General features: G+C 43.9%; 1 protein-coding gene across 8 annotated transcripts in view; it reads left to right on the forward strand.

Annotated features, from left to right (window-relative positions):
* GRHL1 (grainyhead like transcription factor 1) overlaps window positions 1-24393 on the forward strand; it is a 75794-nt gene that overhangs the window by 18630 nt on the left and 32771 nt on the right. For all 8 annotated transcript variants that reach the window (XM_069235915.1, XM_069235914.1, XM_069235916.1 and 5 more), the window contains exons 5-8: window positions 668-735; window positions 2387-2543; window positions 6798-6909; window positions 7994-8088. In XM_069235915.1, the coding sequence (XP_069092016.1) occupies window positions 668-735; window positions 2387-2543; window positions 6798-6909; window positions 7994-8088 (432 nt within the window). The remainder of the gene's footprint in view (window positions 1-667; window positions 736-2386; window positions 2544-6797; window positions 6910-7993; window positions 8089-24393) is intronic.

Below are 24393 nucleotides of genomic sequence, written 5' to 3' on the forward strand. Positions count from 1 at the left end.
AGTTTGTGCCAACCCCGATGCTGCCACAATACAAACCGCATTAACTGTCGTGTCTACGTTTTGGTGTGACATGTTATCGGTTCTCGCGTTGTACAGCTTTCACACTTCATAAACTGGGAAAACAACAAAATGAATCCTTCTTCGGTTACACATTGATGCAACGCCAGCCCTGTGGCCGAGGGGGGACCCCACCATCCAGGAGCCTTTATTCACCTAGGATCTGTGCATTTCTGGCAGGTGCGGAAAGTCTCAGGGGCCTTAACCACATTCTGCAGGAAGACCCCATCATTTTATATCACTCCTCTGCAACAAAGCCACCTGTAACCATGATCAGGCAGTCTCAAGGTGAATGTTCATTTATTTTAGCAAAATAACATAGGACTTGCATTCACCTAATACTGGGATTTGCTGACGTCCACAGGCTCCTTTGTAAAACTGCTTTCAATAACCGAGCTGGCTTGAAACTGTGCAAACCCCACAGACGAGGGTGGTTTGTATTTTGTGTCACAACTAGCCACCTAAATCTGGAGATTCAGAGAGATGGCAAACCAGTAATTGCCGCCTAGAGCTGCACCTGCTTCAATGCGCATTCTCAAAAGTGGTTTACTTGTTTGGGGTTGAGGTTTGCTTGTTTATCTTGTGATTGAATATTTCTGTTTTATTACAGTCGTTCTTCCATCCTGAGCTAAATCTGCGCATGGGTTCAGAGGACTACGGCTTCGAATCAGTTGCTGGGTAATAATCTTCAGGCTGTTTGTCTACGTTATTTTACAATAAGCTCTCAATTTTGACCCTCAATGCATTGCTGTCTCTGCGGTGTCTCACCATATGCTGCATTAGGGTGCGTTAGCACGTTTTGCACACCCAGATAATAAGGGCAGATTGATGAAGTGTCATGGAACACGGGTGAAGGATGTCATGGGTTTGGTGGCTGACCCATGTGGAAGACACGTGGCCTTAAGCATACCAGTCTTCCATAGGAGAGTTACAACCAGTGATTAATTTGTAAAAAAAAGAAAGTCCCAGTGCCAACTTATTTCTCAAGAAGCCACCGGGGCTCACATCATCAACTCTGCCTGCTAAGGCTACCAAGAGCCGGTCCCAGCGCTTGCTGTTAACCATCATACTCATACAAGTGTAACAACTTGCATTATTCCAAGCCATCTTGAGTTGTAAGAATGGACTAGTGCACTAGACCATATGTTCTTTAAATATATGAAACTGTGGAACACTCTGCTGGTCTGAGGACAATTCAGACACTGCCACCATATGGTGGACTGTCATAATAAAGTGTTGGTTTTTGTAAATAAGTGCTGCTGCCAAGCGCCAACAAACACCAGTACAAATTAAGGACTGGTTACCACCAATTATGATCACTGCAACATTGGTCTTACACAAAGCCCTAGATATAAACCCACACTGAAACTAATCCTTTTTATTGCTACAATAGACTCCCACAGTACAAAAAAATACTTTGTTTTTTCTGTTGTCTGTATTAACTCTATTTTTTTTGTTATACAAAGAGGGAGAAAACACTGATGAATTACAATACACAGCCGCATTTCTCTTTTACTTAACACTACTCACTGTAATTCTTAAGTGCATGATGTTCTGCAGCATCAATGTACTTTGGTACCTTCACAAGGTTATGAAGCTGTATGTAAATGGAACTGGAGCAGCTCTCAGTGCACTTGTCTTTGTAGAAACTCTAAATAAAATCTTTGAAATAAAATAAGTTAAAAAAGCTTGACTAAAGGTGAGCCTCCATGTTTTCCTTAAACCCCAAGGAATGAATAGCTGGGAATAAGCCTTGCTTTCCCACTACATATATTGTGTTAATTTGTTTATGTGTAGTGCTACTGCAATTATGTGGCTGGGGAGGGTCACATTATGAGGCAGGTTTGAGTAAATTATGCAGGAAAAAAGACATTATGTGGCGTAATGCAGCACATTTTGTGCTAGTATCACTTCATTATTTTGTCATTTTTACACTTGCTAACAATGTCTGGGCATTGATTGTGCCTCATTCATACCAGTTTAACACCCAAATAAAGTAATACACAACGAAAAGGTGAACAGTCAACCTTTGCAAAGGGCCTTCCACTGAGTAGCAACACGTCGGTGTGTTTTTAGTAACTTGTGAACCATTTCAGATAGAACCAGAACATTTTGTTTGTTAAAACCTGCAGATTATGCAACAGATGATGTATTATGTGGAGAATGCAGCAAATCTATGATTATGTGAATAACACAGCAGCCATACAATTGCATAATTTCAGTGGCCCTGCTTATGTGTGATCAGCTTTGAAGTGTTGGGCTTTGGTAATGAGAAAATAAACTGTAAAACTTGATAAATCCCTATTTTGTCAAAACTTTATTCCTTTAGCAACAACTTTGAATATACTTTAGAAGCCTCAAAGTCCCTTCGCCAGAAGCCAGGAGACAGCACAATGACCTATCTTAATAAGGGGCAGTTTTATCCAATCACCCTGAAGGAAGTTAGTGGCAACAAAGTGATACATCACCCAATCAGCAAAGTCCGGGTGAGGCTCATGTTTATGTTATATGTGGCTGTTGAATATTTGAATGTGACTGTGCAATGAGTTGTTGGCTAATCGGACATCCTTAAAAAGAATACCTTTTTACCATGTGACAGGATCACAGGTTCACTGTAGTATTACATTTCTAAGCATATGTTAATGTCAAGAACCTCCTTTTATAGTCTGTCCTTTTCTGTTCGACTGTCACTAGAGTGGGCAGCAGAGTGTTTCTGAGAGAAGAACAAAAAGCCCTCTGTGTACCATTATTTAAAGTTCATTCATTAAAAAATTTACGAGGTGCCCATAAAATATGAAATACGCATGTGCTTCAGAATTGGGTAATACTGTACATGGATAACACTCCGAGGGTTATAATGCCAGAGTGTATGTTTTCCAAACCTTTATAAGCACTTGTTTGCAAAGTCAACAGATCTACCTACGTTTTATTGATAGACAATGTGGCGGGCACACCTAGAGGACATACATATAGGCATGCATGCCAATGTTAAAGGTGCGTGATACACAAAGGAAATATACAGATTCTCACTCAGACAACACTACAAGCACAGACATTGTCAAAGGATCGTTTCTTGTGTGCTGGCACTTTACTAATATGTTAAAAGAACTACAGTAGAGTAAATTATACTTGAAAGTTGATGTCTAAGATGCATCTTTTATTGAGGGCCAGCTACATAGAAAATGAAGGATGTGACCCTTCTAGACATGCCATGCTTCCTCCTTACCCCTCTGTTCAATGATGAGAACCGGTGATTGAAACGGAAAGAGGCAACTGCAGGGCCTCACTGTCCAGAGGCATGTTTTCCTTCCTACTGAGAAGCGCCTGTGCTCTTCCATTGAAAGTGCAGCGCCCTGCTGACGAGTTGGGGTTTATTTCTTCCACATAAAATAACTGTGGATACTCGGAGCCCAACTGTATTCACTGTCTATTGCACGGTTCAGGACCCTCTTGCACCCGTAGAGTCCTCGCTCACACAGGTCGACATCTCCTCTGCCACCGTGCCCGCTGAACAATGATCTAACCCCTCCTACGATCTTCACCCCATGTAGGGGCCACTTGTATTCATTCATTTGTTTGTCCCATCACAAGCATGCCTTTCTCCTCTCAGATCTTTAAAGGGGCCACTTCATCTATCCTTTCATGTTACCAGTCAGCAGAATGAATTTCCGGTGGTAGTCTCAACCTGAGGGAGGGCGGGGTGCACCGGGGTTATCACAACCCTACCCAGTGGAGCTCGTTCTTCTTACTGGAGTGACACACAATGCTGCTGAATACAAAGGGGCAGCTGTACTGTGGTCTATTACTGGCACCTGGCACAGAGGAAGCCACCTCACATTTCCACCCAAATGACAGATTTAGTGTCCTCTAACATAGTCCTCTTTCTCTTGAACATCCCCGCAAGTGCTTTTTCACTCCCCTTTGCTTAAAACTACTCACTAGACATAGCGAGGTTTCCTACGATTCAAAGCCTTTCTTGAAATGTCCCCTGCCAGGGCCACCACCACCTCCCTGTGACTGACAAAATGCCATGCTCACACTCACCTTTCCTGTCACTGACCCATGTCCTGTCCAAGCCCTCTCCCTACCCTGGTACGTTCGCTTCCACCTCTCCCTTTCACCCTCATACCCTGACTGGTCAACGTGAATATGGGAAAGTGGCTGTTGCCTCTGAAGAGTTAGTAGGGTTGTTGTGGGGTGGGGGGGGAGGGGGTGGAGAGGCAGCCTTGCTTGCGACTCTCTGTTCTCCAGACCTATGGGTATCTCAAAGCCTTGGGAAGCGAAGGAAGTTACTTTTCTTTGTGCGCCCTGCTATGCTTTTTTGCTTCTTCACCGGCTGCAGTATCCTGAATTTTATTCAGCATGCGAGAGGAGGAACTATAATGCTTGCACCATAAATACAAGGTTTGGAATAACCAAGATCTGTTCCGCACAAATGGCATCAGAGGAAAGGATAAAGCAAGAGCAACCCACAAAACCATTTTGTTAATGAACATTTTTTTTTAATGTTCACCTTATTGCGTTTTTAAGTTTAACGTAAGTTGCTGGTTCCAAGCACTGTATCTATGGGGGGGACACTATAGGCCAGCTATCTCTTACTGTAGCACATAAGGTCCCGCTCACTGCAGAGAGCATGAAACCGGGAAATGAGTGGAAGAGAAGAGGGCACAGAAAAGAGTCCACTCCTCATATACAGGGAGTGCAGAATTATTAGGCAAATGAGTATTTTGACCACATCATCCTCTTTATGCATGTTGTCTTACTCCAAGCTGTATAGGCTCGAAAGCCTACTACCAATTAAGCATATTAGGTGATGTGCATCTCTGTAATGAGAAGGGGTGTGGTCTAATGACATCAACACCCTATATCAGGTGTGCATAATTATTAGGCAACTTCCTTTCCTTTGGCAAAATGGGTCAAAAGAAGGACTTGACAGGCTCAGAAAAGTCAAAAATAGTGAGATATCTTGCAGAGGGATGCAGCACTCTTAAAATTGCAAAGCTTCTGAAGCGTGATCATCGAACAATCAAGCGTTTCATTCAAAATAGTCAACAGGGTCGCAAGAAGCGTGTGGAAAAACCAAGGCGCAAAATAATTGCCCATGAACTGAGAAAAGTCAAGCGTGCAGCTGCCACGATGCCACTTGCCACCAGTTTGGCCATATTTCAGAGCTGCAACATCACTGGAGTGCCCAAAAGCACAAGGTGTGCAATACTCAGAGACATGGCCAAGGTAAGAAAGGCTGAAAGACGACCACCACTGAACAAGACACACAAGCTGAAACGTCAAGACTGGGCCAAGAAATATCTCAAGACTGATTTTTCTAAGGTTTTATGGACTGATGAAATGAGAGTGAGTCTTGATGGGCCAGATGGATGGGCCCGTGGCTGGATTGGTAAAGGGCAGAGAGCTCCAGTCCGACTCAGACGCCAGCAAGGTGGAGGTGGAGTACTGGTTTGGGCTGGTATCATCAAAGATGAGCTTGTGGGGCCTTTTCGGGTTGAGGATGGAGTCAAGCTCAACTCCCAGTCCTACTGCCAGTTCCTGGAAGACACCTTCTTCAAGCAGTGGTACAGGAAGAAGTCTGCATCCTTCAAGAAAAACATGATTTTCATGCAGGACAATGCTCCATCACACGCGTCCAAGTACTCCACAGCGTGGCTGGCAAGAAAGGGTATAAAAGAAGGAAATCTAATGACATGGCCTCCTTGTTCACCTGATCTGAACCCCATTGAGAACCTGTGGTCCATCATCAAATGTGAGATTTACAAGGAGGGAAAACAGTACACCTCTCTGAACAGTGTCTGGGAGGCTGTGGTTGCTGCTGCACGCAATGTTGATGGTGAACAGATCAAAACACTGACAGAATCCATGGATGGCAGGCTTTTGAGTGTCCTTGCAAAGAAAGGTGGCTATATTGGTCACTGATTTGTTTTTGTTTTGTTTTTGAATGTCAGAAATGTATATTTGTGAATGTTGAGATGTTATATTGGTTTCACTGGTAATAATAAATAATTGAAATGGGTATATATTTTTTTTTGTTAAGTTGCCTAATAATTATGCACAGTGATAGTCACCTGCACACACAGATATCCCCCTAACATAGCTAAAACTAAAAACAAACTAAAAACTACTTCCAAAAATATTCAGCTTTGATATTAATGAGTTTTTTGGGTTCATTGAGAACATGGTTGTTGTTCAATAATAAAATTAATCCTCAAAAATACAACTTGCCTAATAATTCTGCACTCCCTGTATAAAAGAAATGGCCGTGTGCCTGGTGACCCCCATGAACTGTAAATGAGAGTTGTGCCCAACCAGTGCCTCACAATGTGGGCTGATCCATATATGAGTGTCACTTATGACAACCACTAGCTGAGGTGTGCTGGCCTTTAGGCCTTCTTGCCATGCAGACAGTATTAGAGAGCATTGGGATCTAGACACATGCATAAATATGAACTTGTAAGAAATAACCTGTAAATGCCCATAGTAGAATGTCAACATAAACACACATGTCCATATTGTTGGTGCTCTCCTGTCCCCCTCTGGGCCACATATGTGGCACAGCAAATAAAGCAAGCCAAGGAAATTAAGTACAAGTAGCTACAAAATATGCCGCAGCAGTGTTTTTTATTGTATTTTTTTTTTTTTTACCAACTGCAGTAATATCCATTTTAAGCAAATAGCCATTTCTCTGGAATAAGCTTTGTGGCATTAAGTCTCCCTTTTGTTTTGTGTAGAGTGTGATCATGGTTGTGTTTGCTGAAGACAAATGTCGAGAGGATCAGCTCAGGCACTGGAAGTACTGGCACTCGCGACAACACACCGCGAAACAAAGATGCATTGACATAGGTAAGGCACTTCCTCCCCCGCCCCTAAAGTCTTTAATTACTGCTGTCAGACTTTAAACCTAGTTTTCTTTGGCAGCACCCATGCTCTCTGCTGAAATGTAATTTTGAAATAGGCCTTTCACAAAACACCACACCATGGCCCAGAGTGCCTTCTGCCAGCTTTAGAGCTACACCTGCGCTCTACGTGAAATCTCTTCCCTGAATGCAGCCTCTAAAAAACTGGGTACAAGAGGAAACAAGTTCTTATTGTGAGCCTACCCTTCAAACTCTCAATACCTGGAAATATATTTTCAGCTCTCTTAAAAGGAAACCACCACCTTTTTTCCGACCAGCGGGCGGTGGCCCTGTCCCAAGCACCCAGTGCGCAAGCCGAGCCTCAGTCCCGCCTTCTTTGAAGAAAAGCCAGATTAATCACCTGCTCCCGAAACAAGACTCACATGCAGATCCGTGTTCATTATTTAAGAATTTCTAGGACGAGCCGCATCCTTCTTATGGGAGGTGAATCTGCTAATACTTCTGGACCCCAGCACCCCGCCTGTACCTGTTAGGCATGCGTCACATGCGTTCCTTTTTTTCCCCAAAGATTTTATGAGCAATGAGTAATTGGTGATGAAAGATCCATCCAAGGTTCGTTTCAGTACTGGTTTTGTTAACCCCAGTGCTTAATTTGTAAGTAGAAATATGCCGGTGCCCAAAGCTCTCCTGCGAAGTACGTGGCAGCTGCTTTTAAATGTAGAAGCATGCAATACTGAGAAAACGTAATCCTGAAGCCATCTCGGGACTCTTCAATCCATTTACAGACATTCCTGACCCTTCAGCTCACTCTTGCAGCTTTCTGCTTTCTCCCTTTAGGACGCGTTTTCGATTTTCTCTTCCTTAGACTTTACCCATATGTGTTTTCCCTTGTAGTAAATGCTTGAGGGAGAAAAAGAAGCACCGGCCCTTAAAAATAGGTGCCGGTGCCCCGCACCGGAAACCACAGGCCCAAATTAAGCACTGGTTAACCCCTGAAGAACTGCAGTTTAGGTAAGCGTTTTTGTCTGCAGTAATGATTAATACATGTGCATATATTTTTTCCCTGACAGCGGACTACAAAGAGAGCTTCAATACTATCAGTAACATCGAGGAGATTGCCTACAACGCGATTTCCTTTACGTGGGATATAAACGACGAAGGGAAGGTATGGAATGACCTCGAGCTCTGTAAGACTGTGATGTAGGAACAAATGATTTTGAAAAAGCATATCTGTGAATTTCTGAAAATCAGTGCTGTGGGAAAATAAAATGGCAAACTGATGTTTGGTTATAGGACCTCGAGGTCATCTATTGCCCCTGCAGTTTATGCTTGCACAGAAGGCCCATCAAACGTGCCCTGGTCACCTTTTTCACATAGAAAGTTAAATCGAAATGACAAATACTCATGACAATGTACCTGCTTCAGTAACCTCTCACTGAAAAGCTACAGAACCCATGCCATAAATGAAGGGTCACCTTTTCTCCTATAACTTACTCAGGTAACTCACATCCTTCTGGCCCTGAAAGGTCTTTGAAGAGCCCTGTCCAGCAGCCATTGCAGAAGATTATGCAAAGATAAAAGCCATATTAGTGACAACATTCAACAGCTCTCACAATCGTGAGCTGTTCAAAGTCCCTAAAACACACTCCGTAATCTCAAAATGCCTCCCTTTACCCTGCTGACCCAGACAGCTGCACCATTGATAGTCAGCCTGTAAAAGGTGGCCATAGCCCAACTCCAAGCACAGCAAATCCCGCTACTTTGTGGGTGGATGCCGGCCTGTTTTCAGTCTTGGCCAGGGAACATAAACTGTACTATGTTCAGTGTGGTTTGACTTGCTTGACACAGGCTACATTGTTTTCCTTAGCATGTTCATAGCTCTTTACATCCTGCTGCATTTTATACTGTAGGCAACATTATACTGCGCTCACTTCCTGCAAAAAGCTGCCAGCGCCTGAACTACACATATAATTGTTGAGCCCAGGGTTCGCCTGGGAGTGTTTTGTTGCTGTGTGATCATGGGCCTACAACTGATTTCAGTTTGGGTACATCCATATGTTCATTCACCTTTGAAAACTAAAAGAAATGGTATCTATTCCATAGTTGTGTGGTCTCGACTGTGAAAGCCCGAACACCTAATCAGGTGCGCTTAACTCATAGGATGGAAGGAGAGAAAGTGAAATGCAGAGGATGAATGGAAAAAGGAAGATTAGTTTGAGAGGGTAACTGCTTGCTTGACATGAATAGTCGTGCTGTTCATGGCTCCCAGAGCTATTAGCATGGATAAGAGAATTCACTCATGTCTACTTGATGCCACTCAGAACACCTTGGTAAAAAGCATACCTGTAATTCACTGTTGCCCATCTATAATGCTATATGTTAACCGTTCCCATGGCTATATGGTACACCCCGCCCTAAAATGGATGTCAGGTTAAAGAAGCTAGTGACTCAGCAGCATTATGAAGCAATGGGGGATCTTAGGCCACAATATACTTATTTATATGCATGTCAGTCATTGGGAGAAACGATATTATGAGAGTACTAAGGTGAAAAAAGCAATTGTGTGATGCAGTCGTTAATGGAAGGCAGAATTGTCAGCTATGCATCAGTTTTGATGCCAAGGTTCCTAACTGCCATGCCGACAACGTACACATACATCTGTGTGTCCCAGACCAGAAGGACTACTTTGTAGTGATTTTTGGTTGGTGGAGACACAAACAAGTTTGTTGGAAGGACACCAGAGCCTACCCCTCCTGTCAACTCCACGGAGTCCCTCTATAAATAAATTCACAACTGCAGATAATTCTAACCACACTTTCATAGATGAGGCTGGGGACTGCAAGAAGCAACCCTCCCTCAAGAACCGAAACCAGCAGATGTTGATGTGATCACACTCACATAGGTGAGGTGTGAGCATCGAGATCCATCCCACCTTCTAACCCCCACCGAGGCTTCCTTCATTTGGAAAACTTGCAGTGAGCATACTAAAGTCTTCACTAAAAGATCTGCACCAGTGCCAAGAGGCCACTGAATTAGCCAATGGTGGCACACGAAATTTTGTGTAACATTGCAGAGCATTTAAAAACGTCTGCCTTGCATACATGCGCATGGGCACATCCACTGTACCAACCTCCTGGACAAGGTGATTCATTGCCATCAGTTAGTGGGGCCACATCCAGTCTCTTGGCACATCCAATAGGTTCTTGAGCAGCCCATGAAGCAATTCAGTGAGACTCATGAGCTGTCTCTGTGGGCGCCCAGAAGGATAGCGGGCAGGAGGTCATACTGGGCAGGCATTGTGCTCCTATGTGATTCACGGCTCCTTGTTGCACACTGGAGGGTGGGGAAATAATACCTGTGTCGTCATGAGTTGCACTCGTTTCACCCTCGTATGGGGCGAGATTAAAGTACAGGCCTTTATACACTCCCAAAGTAAAGGAAATGCATTGCTTCGGGGAATGCTAGCTCTGAAAGGCTGAGTTTTATTTTCCCAGGGAAGGCCTTTGTTTGCCTCTTTGGAGATCCCTCTTTGTTTGATCTTGTTTATTTACAAGAAAAAACTATGGTGAAAAGTCCCATTTCACTCTTAAAACAACAGGCGGCCGGCCTGCCAGGCGGGGACTGCTTTCTGACAAAGGGCCTCACAAAGGCTCAGGGCTAAAAGTGGAGCGTCAGGGGGTGCGGCGCCTGCGCCAGGTGGGCGGCCGCGCGCTCGCGGCAGGAATCGGAACCGGGAACACTTGGCTTTGTCAATAGGCGCGCGCCTCGCGCTCTGAGGCCGCATCCCCGGAATGCGCGCGACCCTTCAATGCTCTGTGTGCTGAGCAAACAGAGAGCTCAGACAGGCGTTTTTAAACTCGCTCGCCCGTCACTAAAGTAGTAAAATTCAAGGATTAAGAAGAGAACAATGCAGCCGTGATTCGGCCAGGTAATATTCGCGCCACTCCCAGGCGCTGTCAGCTTATACTTCACCTTGAACTGAGTGAAGGACGTGGGTACTTGAGCAGATTGCTAACAGCGACGACGGCTCCCCCCAGCTGCGTGATCGTTTCAGGGGGGGGGCAGGATCCCCATTCCAAAGTGTTATGATCCGATTCATCTGCCTGGCGCACCCTTGCCTTCGTGGTGGCTAACTTTAATGTGGAGGTGGTGCAGAAATGCAGTAAGTCCAGGTGGGGGTGCCTAATGCTTACGTTGGATGTCATACCCAGAGCTCTTCGTTAATCAGCTCCTAGCGTTAAATAGTGGGAGTCTGTCACAACTTAAGGCCTGTATTGCAAGCCACTACAATGAGAGGATGGTTGTTTGGTAATCACAAATCCAGTATTTATACTTTGGGTGTCTAACAACAATAAGCACCTGAACTCAATCGCGTTCATGATAAAAGTATGAAAACAAAGTGAGACCTATTGACTGTGTCTGGGCTTTTCTTATATACAGAGCTACTTGAATTATGCGATTCTGAGCCTGCAGCGGTTACTGCATAGTTATGGGTTTGCCGCATAATCCATCATCTGCTACATCATTTTAAGGTTTTGACAAAATACTTGTTTCTAGCTCAAATGGATCAAAAGTTACTAAAATGTGGTCACCTTGAAAGAAAGATAAGTGAGTCAGCCAGTCAAGCTTCAAAACCTCTGACTTGTAGAAATATCTGTATAGCAGGTGCATTAACCAAATGAGCTGACATTAGACACCTGGGGTACCAGTGGAAATGTTGGCCCATAAACGTTTCCTTCTGGTGGCAACTAACACTGGGCTGACCAGCATATACACAGTCACAGGGCTCGGAAGCCGCCAGTGGGCCCTTAGCCCCAATACCGGTCATACACCAACCGACAAGACAATTTAGTTTGATGGAAGAAGTATTTATTTTTATATATACTTTCATTAAAAATCATAGAAACGATTTATGCAAGTCATCATATGCATATTACTCTAATAAAAACATTTCACTACAAATTTAATATATACTGTTATAGAAGATACTTTTTCATTTGTAACCATAAATTATTTTGACAGGATCCCTTCCTGTCCTGAACCTCCTTTGGACGACACAGGGACTGGTCGTCACCTGTATCCCTCGGGGGCGCGGTACCCCTGCTTTCTCTGTTCCTTGCCCCCATGCTCAGGGTTCTGCCCCCTCTCCAAACACCAATCAGCCAAGGGGTGTACCGGGGAGGCCCAGGGCATGAGCCCCGTGACCACCCCAGTGATCTGGGCTCCCTACCCCCAATCAGGTGTGTCCATCCGCAGGTTGGTCCAGGACTTCAGGATCCTATATCTGTTGTTATACCGGGGCCCCACCCTTGGGGTCCCCTCTGTTGCTTCCTGTTACTTTATTCTCTCTTTCTCCTGCCTAATAATAAGGAGAGGGTGGGTGGGTGGGTTTCTACAACAGGCCCGTCCGTCTGGGCCGCCGCGCCAGGAAGAAGAAGGCTGAGCCTTCTGGGGGGGTCAGGGGGGGTGGGTGTGTGCTTTTATACCACTGGCTCGCGGCGGCCCAAACCGGTCCGGCACTGCTGCCAACCCCAACGTCCTGCTTGCGACACTACCAGGCGCGTGAGCAGAATCCGCAGGCCGGCCCGTGCACAACTAGTGCGAGGGCCAGGCCCCCGGCGTCCCCGACCCCTAAGGGGCCGCGCTCCCCCCATGTTGCGGGGGGCACTTTTCCAATGTGCAAAAAGTATATTCTTTCTTTTGTCATTTGTGACGAAGCTTTCTGTTGCTCTCCAAGATGCTTTGCAATCTGAACTGGACCCATGTGGTGTCAGTTCATTATTGCAGGAGTACATTTTGTTGTATTGGGATGATATTGGCTTGGTATTCTGCAAGTACTGATAATGCATGTCTGACTTCCTGCCCAGCACCAGTAGACATGCAATGTGTGGGTTATCAGAAACAACTACACCAGATCAGATTCTTTAGTAAAAAAAAATTGAGCAGATACATATGCAGCATAAGCACACCACTTTTGTAAAGGAAAAGCGATTGCTCTCACAATGACGGAAATAAAACTATTAGAAGAGTAGGCATTCATTAAAAATCGTGCAAACAAATAAGTGCAACAGTGAGGTCAAGTGCAGTTATTATGGAGGAGTGCTTTTTGCTGATCTCATTGTTAAGCTCACATAGTTTAGCCTGATTTCTTTTCTTAGTTTCTACTTACATTGTCGAGTGTTCACTCCTGCATTTTTGCTATTGCAACAGGCACTTATAAAAATGTTTCTGAGTAATAATTACTACCCTTAAACAGCACACTCTACAATGTGAATGGTCTCTAGTTGCTGCTAGGAGGTGTTAATTGTTACACATATTGAAGGAATTTAACTTTTCATCCTTCTAAGGTTGATAAAATAAGTGGACCCGCAGGGTTAGAACCTCTGACCTTTAGGTTACACACTGATTTTTATAATGGCAGCATTAGTCCACTGGGGGTCTTACCTTAGCCTTGAGATGGAGTAGGTTGGAGCCCCTCAATGAAGAGGTGCCAGCACATCATTCTAGTAAGCTGCACATGGCAAACATCTGGCCTTGTACAAGAGACAGAGAAAAACAAGATGGAACACCAAAAGCTGAAAAAAACAGAAATATATAGTCTTAACTTCTGTCATCAAGTACACCATAGCGATAGGAACAATAGAAACATCAGCAGCTCTTTGTTCGAAGAATAGTGTCGTGGAGAGTGCAGCATAACGTAGGCTTACAAATCAACTTGACTGGTAGGATAAGATGTAGAAATTGTACTAACTCTGAGGCATAGAAGCACTTTGCGGCAACTAGCACACTAGTCTGGAACCCAAGGTTAGAGGTAAACAGGTAGTAGATTAGTAATATGAGCTTCTTTTTCCTTGTCAGATTAGTTGTGTTAAGTTTGTGCTCTCGAGATCCCATGTCTTTACTCTAGTTTTTTTGTTTTTTTTAATAAGGATAGAATAATTGGAATGGATTAGTAAAGGAAAGATATGAGATGTTACTAGGAATGGTGAATGTGTGCACCTTTGATCTGGCTGAGGAGGTAGATAGTCTGAAAGGTTTAGGAAGAGTCGGAGAGTGGAGGAAGAGGGAGACATGGAAGATTTTATTTTACATGAATATATGTATATATGTATAAATATATATACACATATGCACATATTTTCACATATAGTCATATCTCTATACTGAGCGTAAACCCATCTGCATATACCCACATGTATGTGCATGCAATATTAGTCACATGGTCAGGCATATACATACATGTGATGCATTAATATGTATGCAGTGTTATATTCATTACTTTTTCTTTCTAATATTTTATTTTTTGGTAGCTATTGTAATATATACATGGGGGCGGGGGGGTTATAAGGAGAAGTTTTTCCATAACACTGGTTAAAATGCCTTGATTTATTGATAAGAGTGCCGGGAGAGCAACTGGAACTGGTGTGATGGATGCACATTAATTTGCCAGTTTCTTATCCTGAGATAATTAAGCCAGAATTCTCTTTTGTGAAAACGCAAGTGGACTCGCCCTTGTGTTCCATTTTGTTTTGATCTCTCGGTCAAACAAGACTGTTCCCTTAATAGTCAGAGGTATCATGAATCCATAGAAAGCTCGGCTGTGGTGAACTTCCTCTTTGCAATGGATGTATCACGTTCAGATGATACACATCTTGTCATCCAAGGCAACATTTCCCACGGCAATAAGAGTTAAGAACAAGAGTGCCTCTCTGCTTGAGTATTGTGCAAACTCAGTGCTAGATGTTTATGATGGGTGGACTTGTGGGGGAAAGTCTTAGTGGGAGCAAGACGTCACCCCTGGAACAAGATCCAGTTGTGCACATGGATTAATTTTGTGTGCATAATGCAGATCCATCTTATGTGGTGTTATTTATATCTGTTCTTTTCAGCCTTAGCCTAGAGCCGTGTCTTCCTCTCTGTGGATACGTATCTCCATGTTCAGGTGTACCAGGAGCACGGATCTCTCAAACTGCATCCACCATTGTTGTGTTACGGCTTATTTTAGTAACACCACTTCTTCTGTTGTGTAGGATGGAAACAGGCTTTGGAATTGGGGGGAAAGAAACAGGTGGTTAGCAGAAGTGTTTGCCATCTCCAGCCCCCCAAAAGCAATTAAGTGTGCACCATCGTGGCTTCCTCTTAGTCACGCATCTAATTGCATTGCTGCAGGTGCAGAAATGGTGAGATGGTGTTCATTCTTGAGATACAAGTGTCCTGCAGCTATTGGTGTTCGCGGAGTAGAGGACTGCTTCTTGCGACGGGTGTGATCATGGTGGTGCTGTGCCCGTCAGTCACTTCCCATGTTTCAGATACATTGAAAAGCCCTCTTTCCCTCTCACATTGAAATCCGCCCCTTTGAGCTCAAAAGCGCAAGCACTGCACCGGTGTACTATGTTTGCGCAACCTCGTGGCATAGAAAGCACGAGTACTGATTTTGATATGGGCATTTAGAAGCACAAAGGCTAGTGCTGTCTGGCATAACCTAAAACTTTGCATGCACACGAGGTTGCGGCCTACAGGTTCGTTTGAATCAATTGTCCTACGTCTAACTTTAATAGTTCTTGTGAAACGACAATGTTATGGAATCCATTCTATCTTTAGTGCGGTCCTGTCCCAATAAGTGCTTAGATTATCGACACTTTGTAGCAAGTGATACAAGTGCAGCTATACCAAAGTAACGATTTCACAGTGTGTTTTTTTGGGTTGGTTTTGTGGCTCTACTTTTGCACAGAATCAGACATGCAATTCTCACCCTTTAAGTTTATTTAATCAAATCCTTAATTTACTTGACAACTCTGACCACCGTGCCCTTCCTAAACACCAAGAGTGCAGGTTTGTATTAAAAAAGCGATATACTGGTAGTTTGAGGTTGCAATAAACATTGGCCGTGCAATAAAGAGCATGAGAAAAAGGGTGCTGTAAACATGCTTATTTCGCGTGGAATCTAGCAAACCCTCTACAGACACTACAGCAAATGCTGTTTTGTGATTTTTTTTTTAAATCCCCTGCTAGGATGATCGCTCTTGATTGATGTATTAACCTCCTAATATTTCAGATACCATTGCTAAACAGATCTGCTCATTTCCCTCAGTTTCCTCACTTAGCAATCAAGCTTTTAAATATGCATGCATGTACCACAGGGCTCGTAATGGTGTATTTATTGATATGTTTATTTATCAGGAGGGTGGGGAGTGTAGACAATATGGTAGTTTTTACATTTTCTCCTCATGCATAAAGCATTTATCTCTTTGCCACCACAATATAGAACCCCTGTGCTACCTTGCCCTCGTGCCCCCCACCCATACTCAGATGTACCTTCTAGGGCTCACCAGTTCTAGTCTCTCTGCAGGCACTACTGCCAGGTAGTGGCAACTCTGTGGGTCTGCTTTGCTGGAGCCATCCTGTCACCGCGAAGGAAGTTCTACAGTAGGGCCCTACTGGCACAATGCCTGTGCCACTTCACCACTGGCAGTTACATTCAGAAATGTAGCCTTAGCAGACTGTATGATGCAGAAACAGCATTGTCACCTGTATGGCTGGGGCTGCTCGACAGCTGTGGTGGGCTCTGATCTTCAGCTGGGGTGAGATTGCATAATATCTCTCCCTCCCCATGCATCACCTGAAAAATGTATGGAAATCAATCTATGAAATGTGGTTTGCCAGTATCTTACTTGATTTTTATGCATATAAAAGGTATATGCCTGATGAAATGGCTGCAGGAGACTGGTTTGAGCAGAAAATGCCTCTTGAGACATTTTCTGCACAAACCAGTTTCTAGTGAACCAAAAATTTGCAGAAGTTTCTAGTGTGAAATTTCACAAATTTTACATAATACAAAACCTATGACTTTGCAAACTTCACCTGTGTAACTAAAACTGTTCCCTGGCCTATTAGAGACCAGTTTAGGCCTGAAAGCAGCCTCTTGTACTGCAGCACACTGCCGAAATACCTGGTCGGTTTACCTTTCAACAACTCTTACTTTTGTAAATAAGGCCAGGGATGGACTACTGGTTTGGCATCCATGGATACTAAGACAGGGTGGTTTGCAATGACCAGTTAGTAGAGCGATGAAAATGACAACCGGGCTTCAGGAGATACATTTAAAAAATAAACTGAAAAGTATCATCCTTAAAATTATTAGTGGTCTGATGACATGACACCTGCCCTGGCTTTACCAGCAATTTTGATGAGGACCAGTCCTGGGGAGTAACAACCTGATTTTCCTGTCACAGACGTTCATCCACCAGAACAGGTTGTGCTTTAGATGTGATCCTTTGCAGCCTTCCATCTCCGTGAATACTGGCCAATTGTATGGTCACGTGATTTTCCACAAACAATGCAACCAATAAGAAAAGAAAAAGAAAATCAGATTTGACTAGACACTAGAAAGGCTCAGTGAAACTTCCCGAAAGGCACACGTGACGTCTTTCGACGGGTTTCAGGTTTTTCTTCTCTTGAGGTAAAGTGTCTTGGAGCATTAATCCGCTGACAGATCTAGTTGAACGAGAGGGTATGTGAAGTTTGCATGTTTAGCTTACCTGCCTCTTGGTGCCTAGAGGCATAGAGACAGCCATTTAAAACGTCAGTGTCATCAAGAATGAGGAACTGAAGTGAGAAAACAATCCAGGTGACACGACTAGGGGTGGAATCTTGTTCGACTGGATGAAGACGCTCTGCACCTTTCTGTGATTGTGTTTTTCCACAGGTAGTATTTTTATGATGGGTGTGGTGCAGATGTTGCACCCAGCGTGTCACAGAAGCTACCCTACGTATTATACTTATGCATTCTCTTCTTACCTGACGCAACAATGCTTAGTTTAGATCAGTGTTCTGTATTTTTTTACCTTTATAACGTTTTCTCCAAAAGAGGCATCAAGCCTTTTTACAATAAACGTGTAAAACTCTAAACTTGTTTAAAAAACATCAGATTAAAGTGCTTGGAGGCATTTAAAGATTAGGTAAAACGCTTTGGCTGTAGAAACATTGAACACTATACACAGCTCTGGCATTTAAGTTCTTGTGTGTTTTCTAAATGTTGTTTTTCTGGCTTGTAAATATCTCAGGACTGTTTTTTAGGTTTTGCCTGACCAGCACAAATATGCTGTCAGCAAAATCAATTGTTAATTTAAATAAAAGCTCAAAAGTGGGTTTAGAGGCTCCCCATTACTTAGCAATACTTACCATTAGTTGTCTCCCACATCACTAGTTTCCTTGCTTCTTATTGCTCATGCCTCCTGCTTCCTCCCGGCTGCTCGCCTCCCCTGCTTTCCTCCCAGTCTTCTGTCCCTGTCATGGAACATGGACCAATCTCAACTTCCTGTTTGAGATCAGTGTCCTTCCACTGACTGCATGCTGCTGCAGGTATTTTATTATTTATTTTTACTTTTTGTCATGCACTCAAGAGCGCATGGCACTATACGGTCTCCGCCCCCAGCCCTCCTCCTGCTGTTCATTGTTACTTCTCCCTCTTCTCCTGCAGTTCTCTTGTGTTGTTTTCCCCATGTCCTTCTCCTGCTGTCTGTTACTGCTCTCTCCTCCCAGGCACCTCTTGGTGTTGTTCCCACCCCTCCACTATTAGAGCATAATGCACAGCCGCTGCTCGAGCTGCTGTGCAGCATAGCTTAAAGAGAAAAAAGCTAAATGAGGCTGTCATTGCTGGCTGTGTCGTAGCACTTTTTTCTTTACTTTATGCATTGTTGCTCAGCAGCCTGCACTGCTATGCAGCATGTGTAAAACATTTGAAAAAAACCTCGACAAAGCCAATAGATCTCACATATGAGAACTATTGCTTTTGGCAATGCTTGTTTAGGTTTGTCATCAAAAGAACAGTGGGCCATATTTATACTTTTTGACGCAAAACTGTGCCAACGCAGTTTTGCGCCAAAAAAATTTGCGCCGGCTAACGCCATTCTGAAGCGCCATGCGGGCGCCGTATTTATTGAATGGCGTTAGCCGGCGTTAGCCGACCGGCGCTGCCTGGTGTGCGTGAAAAAAAAACACGTACACCAGGCAGCGCCGGCGTAGGTAAAAATGGCGTTTGGGTGTCCAAAAATGGGGCAAGTCAGGCTAAGGCAAAAAAATCGTCTTAACCCGATTTGCGCCATTTTTTTTGGGCGCCCAGACGCCATTAACATGACTCCTGTCTTAGCAAAGACAGGAGTCATGCCCCCTTGCCCAATGGCCATGCCCAGGGGACTTCTGTCCCCTGGGCATGGTCATTGGGCATAGTGGCATGTAGGGGGGCACAAATCAGGCCCCCCTATGCCACAAAAAAAATAAAAAAAAAATACTTACCACAACTTACCTTTTCTTCCCTGGGATGGGTCACTCCATCCTTGGGTGTCCTCCTGGGGTGAGCAAGGGTGGCAGGGGGTGTCCCTGGGGGCAGGGGAGGGCACCTCTGGGCTCATTCTGAGCCCACAGGTCCCTTAACGCCTGCCCTGACCCAGGCGGTAAAAAGAGGCGCATATGCTGGTTTTTTTTGCCCCGCCCACTCCCGGGCGTCATTTTTGCCCGGGAGTATAAATACCACGCACATGCCTGGGAGTCATTTTTTAAGACGGGAACGCCTACCTTGCATCTCATTAACGCAAGGAAGGTGTTCACGCAAAAAAATGACGCTAACTCCATGAACTTTGGCGCTAGACGCGTCTAACGCCAAAGTATAAATATGGAGTTAGTTTTGCGTCGAATTTGCGTCGAAAAAAACGACGCAAATTCGGCGCAAACGGAGTATAAATATGCCCCAGTATTTGTTGCAGCTGAAGGCTTGCACCAATCTCGAACTAAACACTGAGGGCCATATTTATACTTTTTGACGCAAAACTGCGCCAACGCAGTTTTGCGCCAAAAAAATTAGCGCCGGCTAACGCCATTCTGAAGCGCCATGCGGGCGCCGTATTTATTGAATGGCGTTAGCCGGCGTTAGCCGACCGGCGCTGCCTGGTGTGCGTGAAAAAAAACCACGTACACCAGGCAGCGCCGGTGTAGGTAAAAATGGCGTTTGGGCGTCCAAAAATGGGGCAAGTCAGGCTGAGGCAAAAAAATCGTCTTAACCCGATTTGCGCCATTTTTTTTTTGCGCCCAGATGCCATTAACATGACTCCTGTCTTATCAAAGACAGGAGTCATGCCCCCTTGCCCAATGGCCATGCCCAGGGGACTTCTGTCCCCTGGGCATGGTCATTGGGCATAGTGGCATGTAGGGGGGCACAAATCAGGCCCCCCTATGCCACAATTTTTTTTTTAAAAAAATACTTACCACAACTTACCTTTTCTTCCCTGGGATGGGTCACTCCATCCTTGGGTGTCATCCTGGGGTGAGCAAGGGTGGCAGGGGGTGTCCCTGGGGGCAGGGGAGGGCACCTCTGGGCTCATTCTGAGCCCACAGGTCCCTTAGCGCCTGCCCTGACCCAGGCGTTAAAAAGAGGCGCATATGCGGGGTTTTTTGCCCCGCCGACTCCCGGGCGTCATTTTTGCCCGGGAGTATAAATACCACGCACATGCCTGGGAGTAATTTTTTAAGACGGGAACGCCTACCTTGCATCTCATTAACGCAAGGAAGGTGTTCACGCAAAAAAATGACGCTAACTCCATGAACTTTGGCGCTAGACGCGTCTAACGCCAAAGTATAAATATGGAGTTAGTTTTGCGTCGAAAAAAACGACGCAAATTCGGCGCAAACGGAGTATAAATATGCCCCTGAATCGCACTCCCTTCAAGTATCACGTCTGCTCACTCCTTTGTAGAATTAAGTGCTTTATTAAAAAATGCACCTGCTCTAGTCTTGCTTCCAGTCTTTCTCACTGCAGGTTGTTTGGTAAATATATGGTTTATGCATAGTGTGATCTATAAATGTATGCATTGATTGATTGATTGATTCATTCATAAATATTGGTGTGCTTGGCCTTGCGCGATAGCAAGTTTTGTTTTGGAAATCCTTAAAATGTTGGCGTAAAACAATTTTACGGTTATAACGATAAGGAGCCTACCACAGCCAAGCACAGAAGCATATATTTGAGGTGGGTTAAAGAAAGGGGGGGGACGAGAGAGTAGGGTTATAGCTTTCTGTGTGATTAAAATTGGCGTTAAGAGGTCAGATCTTGGAATCTCAATCAAATGACGTGTAAGTTTCTTTAAAGCTAAATTCCACTCGCTACAATAAAACACCCTGACTCTGAAAGGCCAGCCCACCTGTTTAGTAGGTGTTGCATTAAGCCACGTGACCCTATGGCTTTGTATCTGTAGACAGATTGTACTGAAAGCTCTGGTAAGAGTGAATGACTGTAATTATTATTTGCCTTGTTTTGTGATTTTCTGTCCCCCAGTAGGGATTTTTAGTTAACCTATTCTCTGTAGACAAACTATGTAGACAATTCTGCACAAAGGATTGGGTACCAAATGGGTGGTTCTGCGTTTTTTTGCAGTCATTAGAGAGAGAGTGTGATGTCGTTCAATCAGGGGTCCATTATTATCCCCCAACATACAAGAGGATCCTGCTTTTTTTCGCTGGCTTGCTACCTTATTTATCTGCTTTGTTTTCATGTTGAGCTGCTAATAGCCCAGGCCCAGTAAAAAAAAAAAAACCTCATTGTCCTTGTTGAAAAACCTTACTCATAACCTGCTCACAAAAACGTAAAACACCCACATTTATATGCGCTGACACCCATTTGAGATGTCAAAAGTGTTTCCTCAATTTTATTAATGCACAAATGTTAACACGAGTGTAGAGCATTGTAAACATCAGGCAAGGCTCTCAACTGCACCCATTTCAAAAGGTTGAATTTCAGCCTGTCCTTTTTTTGTAGGCCAACAGGGAAAGCTGGCTGATTTAGAGTTTGGCTGGCAGGGTACTCCATCTTATGTGTGACTGAGTACCCTGTTGACCTAACTCAGAGGTCTTCAAACTGGGGGGCCTCAAGTGATCCCAGGGTGGGGGCGCCAGACTCTGGCCAAAAGAAACATTTTACAGATAACAGGGCTTTGTTTTAAGCAGAAGAATGTTATTGTATTGTTAAAAAGGTAACAGTACTTAACTGCAATGTTTAAATAGGTCTAGACATATTTAAACATTGCAATCTTTATAAAATAATTATGAAGAATTCTGAGGGGGGCCCAAGGATTTGTATTTATCAACTGGTGGGCGCATCATTAAAAAGTTTGGAGACCTCTGATTAGTCCATCCTCTCACTTAGAAACATGCAGAGCTTACATTTTCTATTGGGAGTGCCCTCGTTGGCAATGGAGTAGGGACCATCAGAGTAAGGCCATCAGACTTCCCACTCTATTTACAGCAGATGGTTACATGAGTTTTTTTCTGTCCGTCACACCCAGGAAAAACCTAGCGGTGAGGGCCAAAAATCAATCATAACCCCAACATGAGGGTAGAAAACTCCCACGGTTTAAGGGTCATTAGCATTTTGGTTTTTTTCCGGAAACAAATTATTGCTTTGGGAGTTTGTTTCTGAAAAACAAGGAAAGTTAAAAGTTTGGTGAATGTCAATCAAAACCAACGCCCGACCACCAAACGTTTTGTAGCTTGAAGGGAACTGCCATCACAGTGATACCTTTCAAGATACAGAGAACGCTCCCATACCAGTGGTATATCTAAATTTGAAGAACAAAATACACTTGAGATGGGGTAGGTAATATCTTCTGTAACCCTGATGGATTGTTCAGCATCTAGCAAACTCTAAATCAGCACCTAACTGTTGTAGGCCTTGTGTTTCACTTTTTCTATTAAGTGTGACCTGCAAGTCACGGCATGCTTAGGACTATTGTTTTGAAAACAGGACTGGCAGAGTCATCCTCTTCATTTTGGGTTTGTCGACATGACAAAGGGGGTGAAAGCTTATACTTTTAAATGCGAGTCAGTTATTTTGCCAATGTCGGTGATGAGACTGGTTTGAACCAAGAAGCTTTATCGCTTTTTCTGCATCCTTTCCCGTTTCCTTTAATATTAGTAATTTTTGCCCCCCCGTATATTCTTGTTATTGATTTTAGTAACCACATCATGTCAGTGCAGCACATTATGTGGAATTCTAATTTGATCTGCTGTCAAAATGTGTTCCCGTACAGCCATCTTCTCCTGATAACACATTGCATCTCCAGATGTTACACAAGTCTTTCAGTGTGCAATAACAGTATGTATTGAATCAAACCCCAATTCTTTGATGGAGAACCCTTGTTGAAATGTCACACAGCAAGGCACACGTTTTATTGATTGTTGCTGGCACTGTTCTAAGCATACAACAGTAGAGCTGGTTCAAAATCAGGATCCTGATCACCAAAGTGTTTTCCTCGTTTAAAGCAGTCAAAGGGCTGTTACGGTAAGAAAGACACCCTGAGTTGCCAAGAGTTATGTTCTGCTTAAGGACTGTCTTGGTACCTGGTATGTAGAAGAGTCTCAGAGAGGGAGCCATGGTAAATCCTGCCATAAGACACCTTAACACTGTGATAATCTAAGGAGAACTTTACCAAACCCACAAGGCCCTCATATTTAATTTTCCTTTTTGAATAGTTCTGTGTGGAACGTTGTAGTCCTAACCACGATGCTTCAAAAGAAAGTAACCTCTTTGAGCACCATTTTATAATGTGTCCCTTTGGTCATATTTATTCCAGCACCTGATTAAGTAATCTCGGGTATGCTTTTCACAGAACTGCCAACACACATGCTGCGACCATGTGTCTACGATATTGTCTCCCTTCACATGGTCTTCCAGTGAGCAGCCGATATAACACGGTGAAACGCCGGGTGAGCTGGACTGGAAGCAATTCCAGTCATTGGCTGTCTTCAATTTTGAGTGATAGGATCTTATCTGATGTTAGGAGCGCAGACGCTTTAACTGAGTTCACTTCCGGGCCAGAGATGGTGTGCCTAGGGTGCGGCCACTCCTTTGTTTTCAGATGTTTGCCTGTTTGTTATCATACTGAACATCTTTACACGAAATAAATCATTAAAAAAAAACCTTCATGTCTGCCAAGCTCAGACCTATTGGCTTGCACTGCTTGTTTGGAAATTTAATTTAGATTCAAAGCATTCATTTTTACCGACGTCGGCTCAGTGATAACGTGCTTGCAGAAGAGTAACTATGGTCTTGGTCGCCCTCTTCTGGTTATCAACGGTCCTGTTTTTTAAACACAGTATTTACCTCCTTGCCAAATGAAGCCAAGCATTCACTTTCGTTTTATTGTATTTGAACGACTTTATCCTTCTTTGTACACACTACATTCTTTTTAATTTAAGTGTGTTACTTTGTTGTTGCGCATGAAACGTTAGATCGTGGCGTTTCCAGGTAGCCATACCAGAAGTAGGGTTCCCACAGTTTTCATTGATAAATACCTGTCAGTTGTTCAACCTCTTCTGGCGGGCCAGGAACCGATGTTATTAAAAACACTTCGGTTAAAATGTTTTGCATTGATTTTTAATAGGACAAAGACTAAGCAGGTTAAATAACTTCATCTTGAATATT

The sequence above is a fragment of the Pleurodeles waltl genome, chromosome 5 (assembly GCF_031143425.1).
Source record: "Pleurodeles waltl isolate 20211129_DDA chromosome 5, aPleWal1.hap1.20221129, whole genome shotgun sequence".
In the NCBI taxonomy this organism is placed as follows: domain Eukaryota; kingdom Metazoa; phylum Chordata; class Amphibia; order Caudata; family Salamandridae; genus Pleurodeles; species Pleurodeles waltl.